The sequence below is a fragment of the Anguilla rostrata genome, chromosome 9, assembly GCF_018555375.3.
Source record: "Anguilla rostrata isolate EN2019 chromosome 9, ASM1855537v3, whole genome shotgun sequence".
In the NCBI taxonomy this organism is placed as follows: Eukaryota; Metazoa; Chordata; class Actinopteri; order Anguilliformes; family Anguillidae; genus Anguilla; species Anguilla rostrata.
Window position 1 is genome coordinate 41,972,714 of NC_057941.1, and position 12,631 is coordinate 41,985,344.

The window sequence follows — 12,631 nt, forward strand, 5'->3', positions numbered from 1 at the left end:
CAGGCAGGGGAGAGAGAGGCCATAACTCGCAGACGGCTGAGAGAGAGAGAGAGAGTCAGGGACTCCGTCTTTTGGAAAGCAATGGAGCGACGTGTTCCCTTCACCTTCCTGCGCACCCCCAGCTGGGACCCCTTCCGGGACTGGCTCCAGGGCAGCCGGCTCTTCGACCAGTCCTTCGGCATGCCCGCCGTGCCGGAGGAGTGGTACAACTGGCCGGGCGCCCAGTGGCCCGGGTACATGCGCCCGGCTGCCCCCCTGGTAGAGGCGGCCGCGGCAGCAGCAACGGCGGGACCCCTGATGGGGCCTCCTCCGTCCCCCTACGCCCGCGCCCTGTCCCGCCAGCTCAGCAGCGGCGTGTCCGAGATCAAGCAGACCCCCGAGCAGTGGAAGGTCAGCCTGGACGTCAATCACTTCTCACCCGAGGAGCTGGTGGTGAAGACCAAGGATGGGATGGTGGAGATCACAGGTGAGTCCCTCTCTTTCATTACATCCCTTTATTAGACCGTCTTATCCAGAGCTACTGGCAACATAAGAACAGTCTCTCCTCACCTGTCCCTCCCTCTGTACATTCCTGACTTAGCATGTGCTCGCATACTGGAGCAGCATACTTATTTTTTTAAGGAAGCAGAAGCTGGGCCTGAATCTCTGCTTCAGTCTTTTGTGAAATTTTTCCGGAATGTTCTACGCTGGCTGAGGTCCTTGAACAGTGCACTTGTAGCATTATCACTGCCAAAACCTTGCTCCCCGTTGATTTACAGCGAGACAAACCAAACTCAGAGCTTTGCTTTAATAAAGGATGAGCTAGCTGTGCATAAAATTGATTACTGGTCCAGCAATGAGCAAACCACAGTTTCGGCACCTTGTATACTAGTGAAGGTGCCAAGTTTCTGTACTGAAGTTCAAACTCATGAAACCTGAATGCTTGATGCGTGGAGTTCTGTAGTGGAGTTAAGTATGTTTATACAGCAGATATCTGCCTGCTTGTGGGGACTGCCAGTTCAACACCAGATTCTTTCACTGCTTTGCCTGTTACGCCCTCAGTCGATATTCACACCAACGAACAGGCTACCGAAGGAGACCGGGCTGCGTCTGCGTCTGTCGCCGGTGACTCAGGCTCATAAAAAGGCGTCTGGTAAATGTCCAGAGGAGGATGACATCCTCAGCATTGCAGGGAAGGACGTCATCACTACTCACTGGCTCTTGGATCAGCACTGCCCGCATAAACAGTCAGCTTGATGCTGTCTCGTGTTCTTTTAATATATACTCATTGCTCGTTGTTAATGTCATTAATCACAGACGGATATGCTGAGAGCCGGATCTCCGTCTTTATGGCATTTGAGGCAATTTCACCTCTGACTTTCTGACTGCACCCAAATTCAGGTTTAGAATCAGGAGTCCTGTGTGGACTCATGGAGTGCATAGAGCTGTCATAATTTAGTATGTTTTTAGTTCTTATCCCTTTGTTTTAAAGTTTATGTTTTTCCGTTTTTAATTTCAGTTCTGTTTTGTGCCTAATAGTCCATCATATATTCATGACCTTTCCAGCTCCTACTGTGTCCTGAAGGGAAATTTATAATTGATATTATTAATAATTTTATTACCCAGGGAGGGAAGGTTTTAGTGTTTAGTTTTTTTGCAATAGAGACTCCTGCATCTGATTGGCCGTCAGTGGTCTGCCTGTGCCAGCTGCTTAAATAGTGCAGTCCTCCTGGCTGCGCAGCTAAGAAACGACAGCTGGCTGGACAAAGCATCTGAGGCTAGTCTGTGTCTTTAGCATGTGGCAGGTGGCTCAGGTCTGTGTATACTCCACACAGATCTGGGGCCTGTATCACCAAGCCGGATTACTCAGTTAGCTGGATAACTGCACCGAGTAAAAACCCGGTGCAGCTCTATTTACTTCAGTCCCTCTTCCATATTTGGGAGGGTCCTGGATTTTACTCAGTGCAGTTCGCCAGTTAATTCAGTAATCCTGCTTTGTGATACAGGCCTCCGATTGGTCCCCATGACCTCCTATCTGAGTACACTTTGCCCTCCATGTCCCTTAGTTGTCACAACAAACAGACACAACAGAGCCCGGACCGGACTTGTGTTTCAGCGCTAGTATGCGCCCGCGTGTGTCTGGCGGGATGGCGATGACTCATCGTCCATTACGGTGGTGTCAGGGGACATCTGTCTGAGGCCGCGCCGGCCCGGGGGAGGGGGGGGTGGGGGGGGGATGGTGGGTGGAAAACAGCGGAGGGCCGAACGGGAGAGTCGTAAACCCACGCGCGTTTCGATGCATTAGCCCCTCCTACGTTTTTAAACGATGTTCTCGCAGGGACACGCCCTGAAGCTCGTATGTCTTGTGATTTATTCTGCCTCTACAGGGAAACACGAGGAGAGGAAGGATGAGCATGGCTTTGTGTCCAGATGTTTCACCAGAAAGTACACGTGAGTATCTATCTGAATAATTTAAAAGCAAGCGTCACATTATTTGCGCTGCAGTAGCAGATGATCCTTTATGTAGTTAAGACTGGATCGCACCCAACACAGTAAACATCTTTCAATGCATTTATCGTTTACAAGAAATAAGAAATGTAAAACAAAAAAAACAACAACACAAATCCATAAATCAATTTTTTATACTCAAACATTTTGTCAATTGTTAGCCCCTTTCACACCCCTTTGGAACAGTCTGCAGGGCCAGTTTTGGGCGGTGGTCATGCGCTAACAATCTGCAGCTGCTACTTTACGGCCTGGCCCTGCTGGATCTGAAGGAACTTGCTTTAAAAGGACAGTGCAGACAAGCTCTGGGCAAATATCCAATTTGGCAACCTTACAATTGCCATCCATTACATTGCTTTTAATTTTGGCAGATGCTAACTGTCCATGAATGTTGCGGTGCCCTGGTAAAGCTTTCTGTGTGAGGACTGTATGTGCAGTGTCTATAGCCAAATCCATAACCACTCTAAGGAGAGCAGCCTACAGCACCCCTCATTTTACTGTCTCTCTCGACTGCAGACTGCCCCCTGGCACCGATGCTGAGAAGGTCTCATCCTCCCTGTCTCCAGAGGGCGTCTTAACCGTGGAGGTCCCTCTGCCCAAGCCAGCGATTCAGTCAGCCGAGGTCACCATCCCCGTGACCAAGGCTGTGAGCGAAGCCAAGAAATAAAAAAGGGGGCTTTTGCCGAGGTCCCGCAGCGTCGCTGCGATCAGGGGGGAGAAAAGGAAGTAATGCTGAGCCTTGAGTGCAGATCGACCATTTATAATCAAACGCCCACGTGCCTCGCTTCCGCAGCGATTAGCGTATTGTTAAGAGCGAAGACATATCGCGCCTTTCATCCCGTCTCCTTTCCAGCTAATGAGCCGGCTCCGGCTGCGCACGCTGTGTAAACTCATCTGCGCGAGCGCCATATGCTGCCGTTGCGGTAATTGTATTCTTCATTTGAATTGAGAAAACTCAAATTACCACACATCCACCGCCCCACGCTGCAACCCCTCCTCCCACCCAGTCCCCGACGTTATTTGCTTACCAGGCAATGAAGGTAATTAGACACGCGTGGTACATCGCAAGCGGTTTTTCTTTTGCGTTGTTGTCGTTAGCCAATGTCACTCAGTGCTTAGCGAGCATCTCCACCGGCCGGATTTCAGTGGAAACCCCCAAGACCAGCGCGCACGTCAGTTAAACCGCCTGCCTCTTGATACCCCGAAACCTTTATTACATCAGTGCTCCAAAAACAAGCTCCAACTTCACTAGATTTGGCATGTTGGGTGAATTCCTGCATTATCTGTTCATTGAATTAGTTCTGCACCTCAAGTGCATTTGCATTGAGAATGGTAACAGTGTTATGTTTCTGGACTGCTAATACTAAGTCTAAACTTGCTGAATTTGTGCAACAAAGGACATCCAACTAGCTTCTCAAATTGTAGTTTACACAGCATGTTCCTTGGATTGCAGTTGCAAAATTTCTAAACTACTAACATTTGCACTTTGACTCAAGCCAATGCCAATTTCATCTGTCCTTTCAATTGAAAAGTTCTATTCATGCATACAGAGAATAAACTTTTTGGCTTAAAAAATGTATTTCTGTTGCATTATTTTTTTAGTATATGGTATATTCAGTAGGTTTTAATTGGATATTTTTGTCTTGCAAACATGCTCACAAACACTTTTGGACGTGTTTATTTTGATGATACATTGACCTGCTCGGGAACTTGAATTAAATCATATGAAGAAAACTGAATGAAATGTTGCACTGGATTATGAAACAGAAGAAAAACCATGACTACAGAGAGACAGGGGATAGGGTACAATACACAGCTCTCTTTTTAAATAATAGACATTGCAATGTCTATACATGCTTAGATTAATTATACATTTTGAATCCAGTCATGCATAAAAGTCCCCCCCTTTCCCTGTATGTGCTGTATATTTTATGGCCTGTGGTAAACCAGAGAAGTGAATAATGAAAATCCTGTCTGTGCATTTCCTCTCATGTCTAGTAACTGCCATCACAAGACAACACTTCTCAGAATCTACAGTATTATGGTAAATGGACTGCATTTATATAGTGCTTTACAATTGATGCCTCTCATTCACCCATTCACACACACATATATGCCTCACACACCAACGGTGAAAGGCTGCCATGCAAGGTACCAATTAGCTCGTTGGGAGCAATTAGGGGTTAGGTGTCCTGCTCAGGGACAATTTGACACACCCAGGGTGGGGGATCGAACTGGCAACCCTCCAACTGCCAGACAACCGCTCTAACCTCCTGAGCTATGTCGCCCCCTGCTAACAAAATTATCTGTCTAATTGTTAAATTACCACAGTGAAATGCATTGTCCTCTACATAAAAAACACTTTTGAATATTTATGCCAAAAGCATGCCATGGCCTGATTTTTATAAAGAATTTGATTCCTGTGGACACTGGATTGACTGACTTGAATGAACAATCACATTTCAAAAAAAAACCGTCAGCATGTAATTAATACAAGAATTAAATATCGTATTGCCATTGACCTCACTTCCCTGAACCTGACCAGTGTTTTGGTGTCTTTCAAAATGCCAATTTTATTTAGCTGATTTTTGCACCTGTAACAAATATCAGAAACCAGGTAGGTCCGTTTTAATCAGCTTTACATGAGTAGCATCAGTCACAGGTTCACCAATAGTCTCCTGCTATAGTCTCCGATAGTCATGTACTGCATCGACAATGAACCCTGTGACATCACACTCTTTTACGCCTACCAGTAGGCCTAACTGGTTAACTGAACATGCCTATTCAGTTACTTTACCTTTCTATTTAAAGTATTCAGAATAGATTGCTCTAAATGGATGGATTGAGTTATTCTTAAATAGACATTGTAAATGGACATCTTAGATCATTTACAAGAGTAAAATGTAAATCATTGTACTTTAGTATTATACTATACATAACATGATGTATTGTAGCTGTCAATCTATATTTTACACATTTCATGTCTTTCAACGATGCAAGTGTACTAAATACATATTTACTTTGTGTCAGCGAAGCAGTTAATTGCTTTGACAGGGATGGCTACGCTCACCACAAAGCAGCAAGTGGGAATAATGTAATCTAAGCACATTTTTAATCCACCAAAAAACCTGCTACAGATGAACGGACAGAGGATCATCTGTATTGACATGTTAGGGGTTCTACAGCCCAGTGAGCAAGGCAACTTTAAAAATATTGTGAACTTTAGTAAAACAAATCACAAGAACTTAAGTCATGTTACTTGCACGAAACATTTTTGTTTACTTGCATCAGTAAAGCTAAAATTGGGTAACATTAACCCAGAGCTCATTGGTTGACGATAGTTAGCTGGCGTTATCTAGCACATGGCGAGCTGTGGAATGCCAAATTCTGCACGTTTTCTTTTCACAGCACATATTAAGTCCAGAAAATGGTGGATAAAAATGTGTTTTCTTTCCATAAGACGCACGTTTTTTCACAGGCCATCTTGTGCCACTTAAAACATGTTTTCCTAATAGTCAAATACGCTCCCCCTGGTGATTTGCATAGCTAATAAAATGATGATCAAGGTCAGATCAGACCAGTGTTCATTACAGATCTTATCTGTTGCTAAATGATTGCACCTATTAAATTACATCTGGAAAAAAAAACACATTTTCTACATACAAAAATGCCAAGTTACTCACATGTACAAAGCACTGTAAGTCAATAACACTTACAAAATCTAGGCCTGCCATTAAAAGTACTGATATCAAAACTACACTAAACAATATTGGCTACCTTAGCTAACACAAATAAAACATGCTGCATTCCAAAGCAATGCTGCTACCCAATGCTTCCTAAATTCTTTCAAGTAACTTGGCCCTGTGTTTTTTCATCTTACCAGGGAGCCATGAACTTACTTGCTGGCTTGACTGGAAATTTTCTTGGACAAAAAGATATAAGTCCATTCTACGTGTGTGTAACATTTTGATTGGCTGGTGTAGGTAATTGATTGACAGGTGTAGGTTAATGTCCAATAGGGAGACATATTGTTTGTGGGCTTGCAGCATTGTGATGATGTAATCAGGCAGGAAAAATAAGAAGGAGAAAACACAAAATCCCCTAAGTGTGGGCCTTTATTGTGCGGACGTGTGAAATTGTTTGTGAATTCTGTCTTGAAATGGGGTTAAAGGGTACAGAAATGAATGTTTTTAAGGGCTGAGAGTCTGTGGTAATTGTGGTCATTTCTGTAGGAAACCCTGAAAAGTGCCAAACTCTCGATGCCACTTTTCAGGGTTTCCTACAGAAAGGCGCAACTTGGCAGGATGGCATACCTGCCATCCCAACATCTGCGTGATGTGCATTCACCACTGCATGTTATTTATTTAGGTAATGTGATTAAGCAATGTAAAAGCTACAGATATTAAGATTGCTGAGTGCTCTCTCCCTGCCACACAATCCATTTCTAGCCCACTATCTACAACAGATGTGATTGAATGTTTGGTATCTCAGTGAAGTGATTGAGTGCCTTCTCATCAGATAAGTCTAGAAAATCAGGCATAAATTATGACTTTATTTCTACCAAACTTTTCCTTATGCCATATGCAAGTTAATGTGACATATATGGTGTTTATGTTTGTTTACCTTCTCAGAATTTGTGGTACCTCCTGTTTAAACAGATCTTTTACATTACCTGAATTAACATCATGGTACCTAAACAAACAATGTACTGTGCTGATTGCACATCACACATGTGGAAACAAAATGCACATCACACATGTGGAAACAAAACATGCATAAAAACCATGTGGTTTAATGGCACAATACACGCAAAAACACACATTATCTTTCCACAAGACGTGCGTTTTGGAAGTAAAACGCATCGAGTTTAAGGCATAATTATGACCCATTTGGCTTTCCTTAGCTAGCCATAACATAAATATCCTGCGTTACCTAGCTAGTTAAAAATCGACAAAGCCATTGTTGGATAGGTTAGTAAGTTGGAGTCTAAGCGAGTGTGTCCTGGAAGCTGCATAATTAGTGGCATTCATAAATGAGTAGTAAATGAGGTTAAGGGCATTTTATATCACTATTTGTGATATCTAAAAAAAATACATCTCTGCTTTGTACAAATATGCAAAATAAATCTCACACGCAGACACACAGCCAGCAAAGTGCTTTTGATCCATGGAAACGTTTCCATGGCTACAGGTAGGTCTACTGGAAGTCGCCTTTTACCGTTGTAGATTGATCCGCGTGCCTCCCGCTCTCAGAGCATTCAGAGAGGTTTAGGTTTTGACTGAGAAATAGCTATTCTGAATTCTGTTACCGTACATTATTCAAACCCTATCTGGTCACCATTTCATCCCCTCCCCACCTTTCCCCCTCAATTTAGGAAATGCCATTTGTACAATACTGTCACATCACCACAACGCCCCCCACACACATCCACAGGGAACAGTGCAGCTGGGGCATGTGCATTTTTCATTGACAACTGGCAGCCTATAGGTAGCTACAGTGTGCAAAAGCAACCATAGGAATCCTGGCTGACTAACTGTAAGTCTACCCTATGCTGACAGAATGAAGCTAATTGTGTCCTGCAGTAGTTGTCACGGTTTCTGTGCAGGGTAGATCATTTTTCCGTGCCTGCTCTGGCTTAGTTGTTAGCATTCAGATTAGCCACTCGGCTAATCGTTATTTCGGTGTTTGGGGACGATTAGTTTCTAGCCTGCAGATTAGCCACTCGGCTAATCGTTATTTTTGGTTCATGTCGGACGATTATTCTCGCCCCAACATTCCTTGCATTCCTGCAGGATTACCACGGTGATCTGTTTCACCTGTTGCCAGTGTTGGTTGCTCACGTCTTCCGCTGATTACCAGCCACACCTGTGGCTGGGTATTTAAAGCGTCAGTAGGCAGCGGAACAGTGCTTGAGTGTAACGTGTTTCGCTCTAGCCAGTTCGCTGTCTCTTATCTGAGCAAGGTATAGGAAGTATTTTAGGAACCAACGAATTATAAATAATTCAGATTTTAGTTTTTTTGGGGGGAAAAGTATTAGGATGGTATTTGTCCAGATTCTGGGTTTGGCGGTTTTTAGGGGTTATTGTGTCACCTTCTGGGCACTATCCTTCCGCCTCTTACTAACCAGTTTTCCCCTGGTTTCAGTGGCCTCGGAACGTCTTCTGTTCGGTTGTGAAAGATATTTTCTTTTTCTCAGCTTCGGTTCGAAGTCGGTTATTGTTCTTTATTTCTCGTTTCCCTGTTCCTTTATTTTTTATACTCCTCAGTTACCCGTTTACGGGTTTATTTTTCATTATTTGGGATACGTCCCTTAGGAGTATAGCACCCTCTTCCTATTTCGTCTCTCACAAGATTTAGTGGTTACCGGAGTGCCCTTCAGTAACTTGTAGATCCCCTGTTTGGTCGCGTCTGGTCTTCACACTTCCCCTCCCTCACAGCAGCCATAGTTTGCTGGTGGCAGAGTGTGGCCCTTGTCACAAGGGCTGAGCCTATGCTTCTGGCAAGCACCTAAAATGATCGATCCCCTCAGGAACAGCCTTGGGTGATATTTTTATGCTTGCAGTGTCCAGTTAGTTCAAATAACTGTGGCCATCTGCAATTTGTTCAATGGTCTTAAAGCTTAAGCTGGGCAATGAAAAGCTCTGGCAATCAGAGAGTGAAAGCGAGAACAAAATGCTTGTAGGATCCATTATGTAAAGACATTTCCTGCTGTCACTCTAGTTGTACTAACTGCACTAATGTAGCACAACTGTATCTGTATACTCAGGCTTCAGTAGGAAACTATTTATGGAGCTGTCTGCTGTTTGCTGTGCTTCTGGCATGTTCTTTGGTTTCAGTGTGCAGAAATTCACTGATCTCCAGAGCTGTTTATTTTGGCAGCTTAAGATGTTAAAAGTTTAAGAAACAGCAGTTCATATCCAAATATGCAGAATTTAACTTTTTGCAATTTGTGTTTTGACACATTGTAATGAAAATAACTTGGCGAAAAAAAGTGTGATATTTTTGGCTTGGGGGACTTTCAAACTTTAACCAAGAGCTAGCCTGAAATTAGTCTTTAAGTCTAGAAAATTCCATTTAATCTACAACCAAAAAAGCTTTGCAGACATCCCATCCACACATCACCACAGATTTTCAGAAATACAGAACATACAGAAATACAGATTTAAATGTTCACTCCAGCAAGAATATTTTCTGTTTGGTGTAAAGGGTAGATTATAATGCATTACCTTTTTGACAGAGTTCAGTATCTCCACCGTGCAGTTAGCTCAGAGCCAGGTCACAGTTGCTGTACTTTTAACTCAATGGTTGGGTCTTGATATTTTTATTTAAATTCATTTAAAGATGCCGGTGAGCTCCATAATGTTTGGAAGAAAGACTTTTTTTCTTTATTTGGCTCTGTTCTCCGCAATTTTAGATTTGTAATAAAACTATTCACACGTGGTTAAAGTGCAGATTCTCAGCTTTAAGAAATTAGTACTTTTCACACACAACCCTCCCATTTCAGGCTACCATAATGTTTAGGGCAAATGGCTTCACTGGTGTTTCTGATAAGTCAGGTGAGCTCAATTGCTCTCTTGGCGCAGGTATAAGAGAGCTTTCAGTATCTAGTCTTGATTAGGCTTTTCCTATTGCCTTTGTAGGCCTATTGGCATTTGTTAATATGAGGACTATTGTTGCGACAATGAAAGCCAAGGAGAAGAAAAGCACCGATGAGTATATAAGATCCATAATTAAAGCCATGTTTCTGTTGAACATCCATAGGTACAGTGTGGTTTTGTTTCCGGGTCATTAGAGACGAATTAGAGAGATTTGAATCTCTTTGCTGGCACTTTACCTCATGCATACCAGTCAATGCAGCACAGCAGTGCTCACAGATCTGTTTAGTTTATCTTTTTCCCCCCAAATGATTGTTATTTACAGTTTGTCTGTGTGGAAGCTAGTTTGAAAACTACGGAAGTGTGGGACCTGCGGGAGACTGCTACACTCATTTACACCCTTTGCACACAACTCTGACAGATGCTTTGCTTTGTGTTTTTATTGATTGCTGATGCATATTACTCGCATTCTGTGAGACCCAGGAGAAGTTGGCAGCAGTAAATCTTTCTTCTCAGTTTGACATCTAAATGTTAAGTTTAATGCCACTTCCCCCCTCCACTGGATATTTCAGACTCCCCACAGTCAATTTCTGCCCTCTCAATATGAGCCCCATTTTTGTTATTTTTGTTGAAGAGGACAGTGATCCCTACGCATCTTCTGTTCCTCTGGTCCCCTGCATTTGTGGCGAGGCAGCTCAGTGCACCTTTGTGAAGTTCACATTGCACAGACACTGTGCAGATCTTTTGCAGTAGTCGATGCCAAAATTCTTACTGCGCAGACATCAAAGGAACAGGCAAATTGAGGCCATGCAGACAGAATATTGTGTAACGCAGGTGTAGAGTGACTGTAAAAACAGCCTAACGCTGGAGAACTTAGGACAGTGGCACGACGCTTTCTCAAGTTGTGTGCGGCACACACAGCTGCTGGACAGAGGTGGCTGAGCAGGCTCATCTTCAGAGGTCAACAGTACACTGTGGTTGGATCTACGGTTCTGACAATGGAGGAGTGGTTCACTCCATACCCGAGTAGCCAGTGAGAGCAATTGTCAGGCCTTTGCCAAATGGCTAGGATGAAGACGGACAGACAGACCGTCAGACAGACATGTGGTCAGTGGCTGCGGTGTGGAGAGAGGCTTTGTAAATCGCACACAGAACCAGTGTGTTTGGGGACCCTTCAAATGACAGCACCGGTGCTTTGATACAAATGGAGTTTGCATCATGTGAGCAGTAGTATGGGGACGAGGAGAGAGAGATTAGCAGAAGGTGAAAGATATGTGGGGGATTCGGAGGGCCGGGCCTGTGCTTGCTCTGAGGTACGCTAGAATGCATGGAATTTTATTAATCCGAAGAAGGGAGCGCAAGGGTCGGCACCAGCTGCCGGCCAGACTGCACCGTGTAACAATTACGTGGCATCGGTGTTCACAGTGCTGACACTGAGGAACTGAACTTCACGCCTGCTCTCTGAATAACCACACCCCACAAAGCAGGCGTGGCCCATACCATCCCATACCATGTCCAATGTGCTGCAGGCTGAACATACATGTGAGATGGGCAGCTGCTGTCAAGACCCTAACAATAGCACCGTGTGAACATACTGTACGTATGATCGCTGCAGAAAGAACACGGCCAGAATGAGAGTCTTTAAATGCTATTTTCTTTATTTCTTGCGTTCAACTGAACGATTTGAAATCCTTATTTTTCTCTGCGTATGGACAGATCAGAAGCTGTTTCTCATGTCGGCTTGGCTTCTGTTGGCTTCAGGGTTAGGCTGCAGGGGTAGGGTGTGGCCAAGTTGGTAAGCATTCCTCTGGTTACTGCAGCATTAGTATTTAACACCAGACAGGCCAACAGTTATCAGTAGTGAGAGATGACTCTCTTCCATTGCACGCCTGCTTTCCTGTAGTACTGTGTGACCTGTAGAGTGGAAAATAGCCACTGGTGCACGGGCAGATTCACCAGAGGAGAGCACGTTTGTCTGCTGTAATGCTCCTTATGCAAAAGGTGTGGGTGGAACAGCAGTAGCTTGAGAGGAACAACTGGCCATTTTTTCCCAACTCTCTTTGTCCTTCACTTTTTACAGTAGTAACACAATAGAGTGGTCTCTTATTGGAGGTGCTTGGAAAGTAACAGGACTATATAATCAACACACAGGTACTATCTAGTTTGGGTAAATGGTAAGCACTAGGTAACCCTATTGTGGTTGGAAAGCGAGCGTTGTTGGCTGAATGGCCTGTTCTCGTCATTGTATTATGTTACGTTGTGTTACGTTATGTATAGCTTGTGTCGGGTGTTTACATACACAATGAATGCATGAATGCTTTGCACAAGGGAACTGCCTGAAGAACTAATCACTACAACATTTTTAAAACAAATTTATTATTTATAGGTTAATAATTACAGGGTAAATGTCAAACGTTCTTTGTATACATTTAAAGTTGACGTCAATTAGACAAAGCACTTAAGCGGCTACATGTAATGGCTCAAACAGATATTGAAATTAAAGTTGAAATGAACTCAGTCTGGAGCAACAGTATGTTTCCAACACAAGAATT

General features: G+C 43.6%; 1 protein-coding gene across 1 annotated transcript; it reads left to right on the forward strand.

Moving 5' to 3' along the window:
• Positions 1-3,199, forward strand: hspb1 (heat shock protein, alpha-crystallin-related, 1). The gene is made up of 3 exons (XM_064352203.1): positions 1-466; positions 2,367-2,430; positions 3,001-3,199. Exons 1-3 carry the CDS (start codon positions 82-84, stop codon positions 3,149-3,151), a joined length of 600 nt encoding a protein of 199 aa, XP_064208273.1. The 5' UTR covers positions 1-81; the 3' UTR covers positions 3,152-3,199.
• The last annotated feature ends 9,432 nt before the right edge of the window (positions 3,200-12,631 follow it).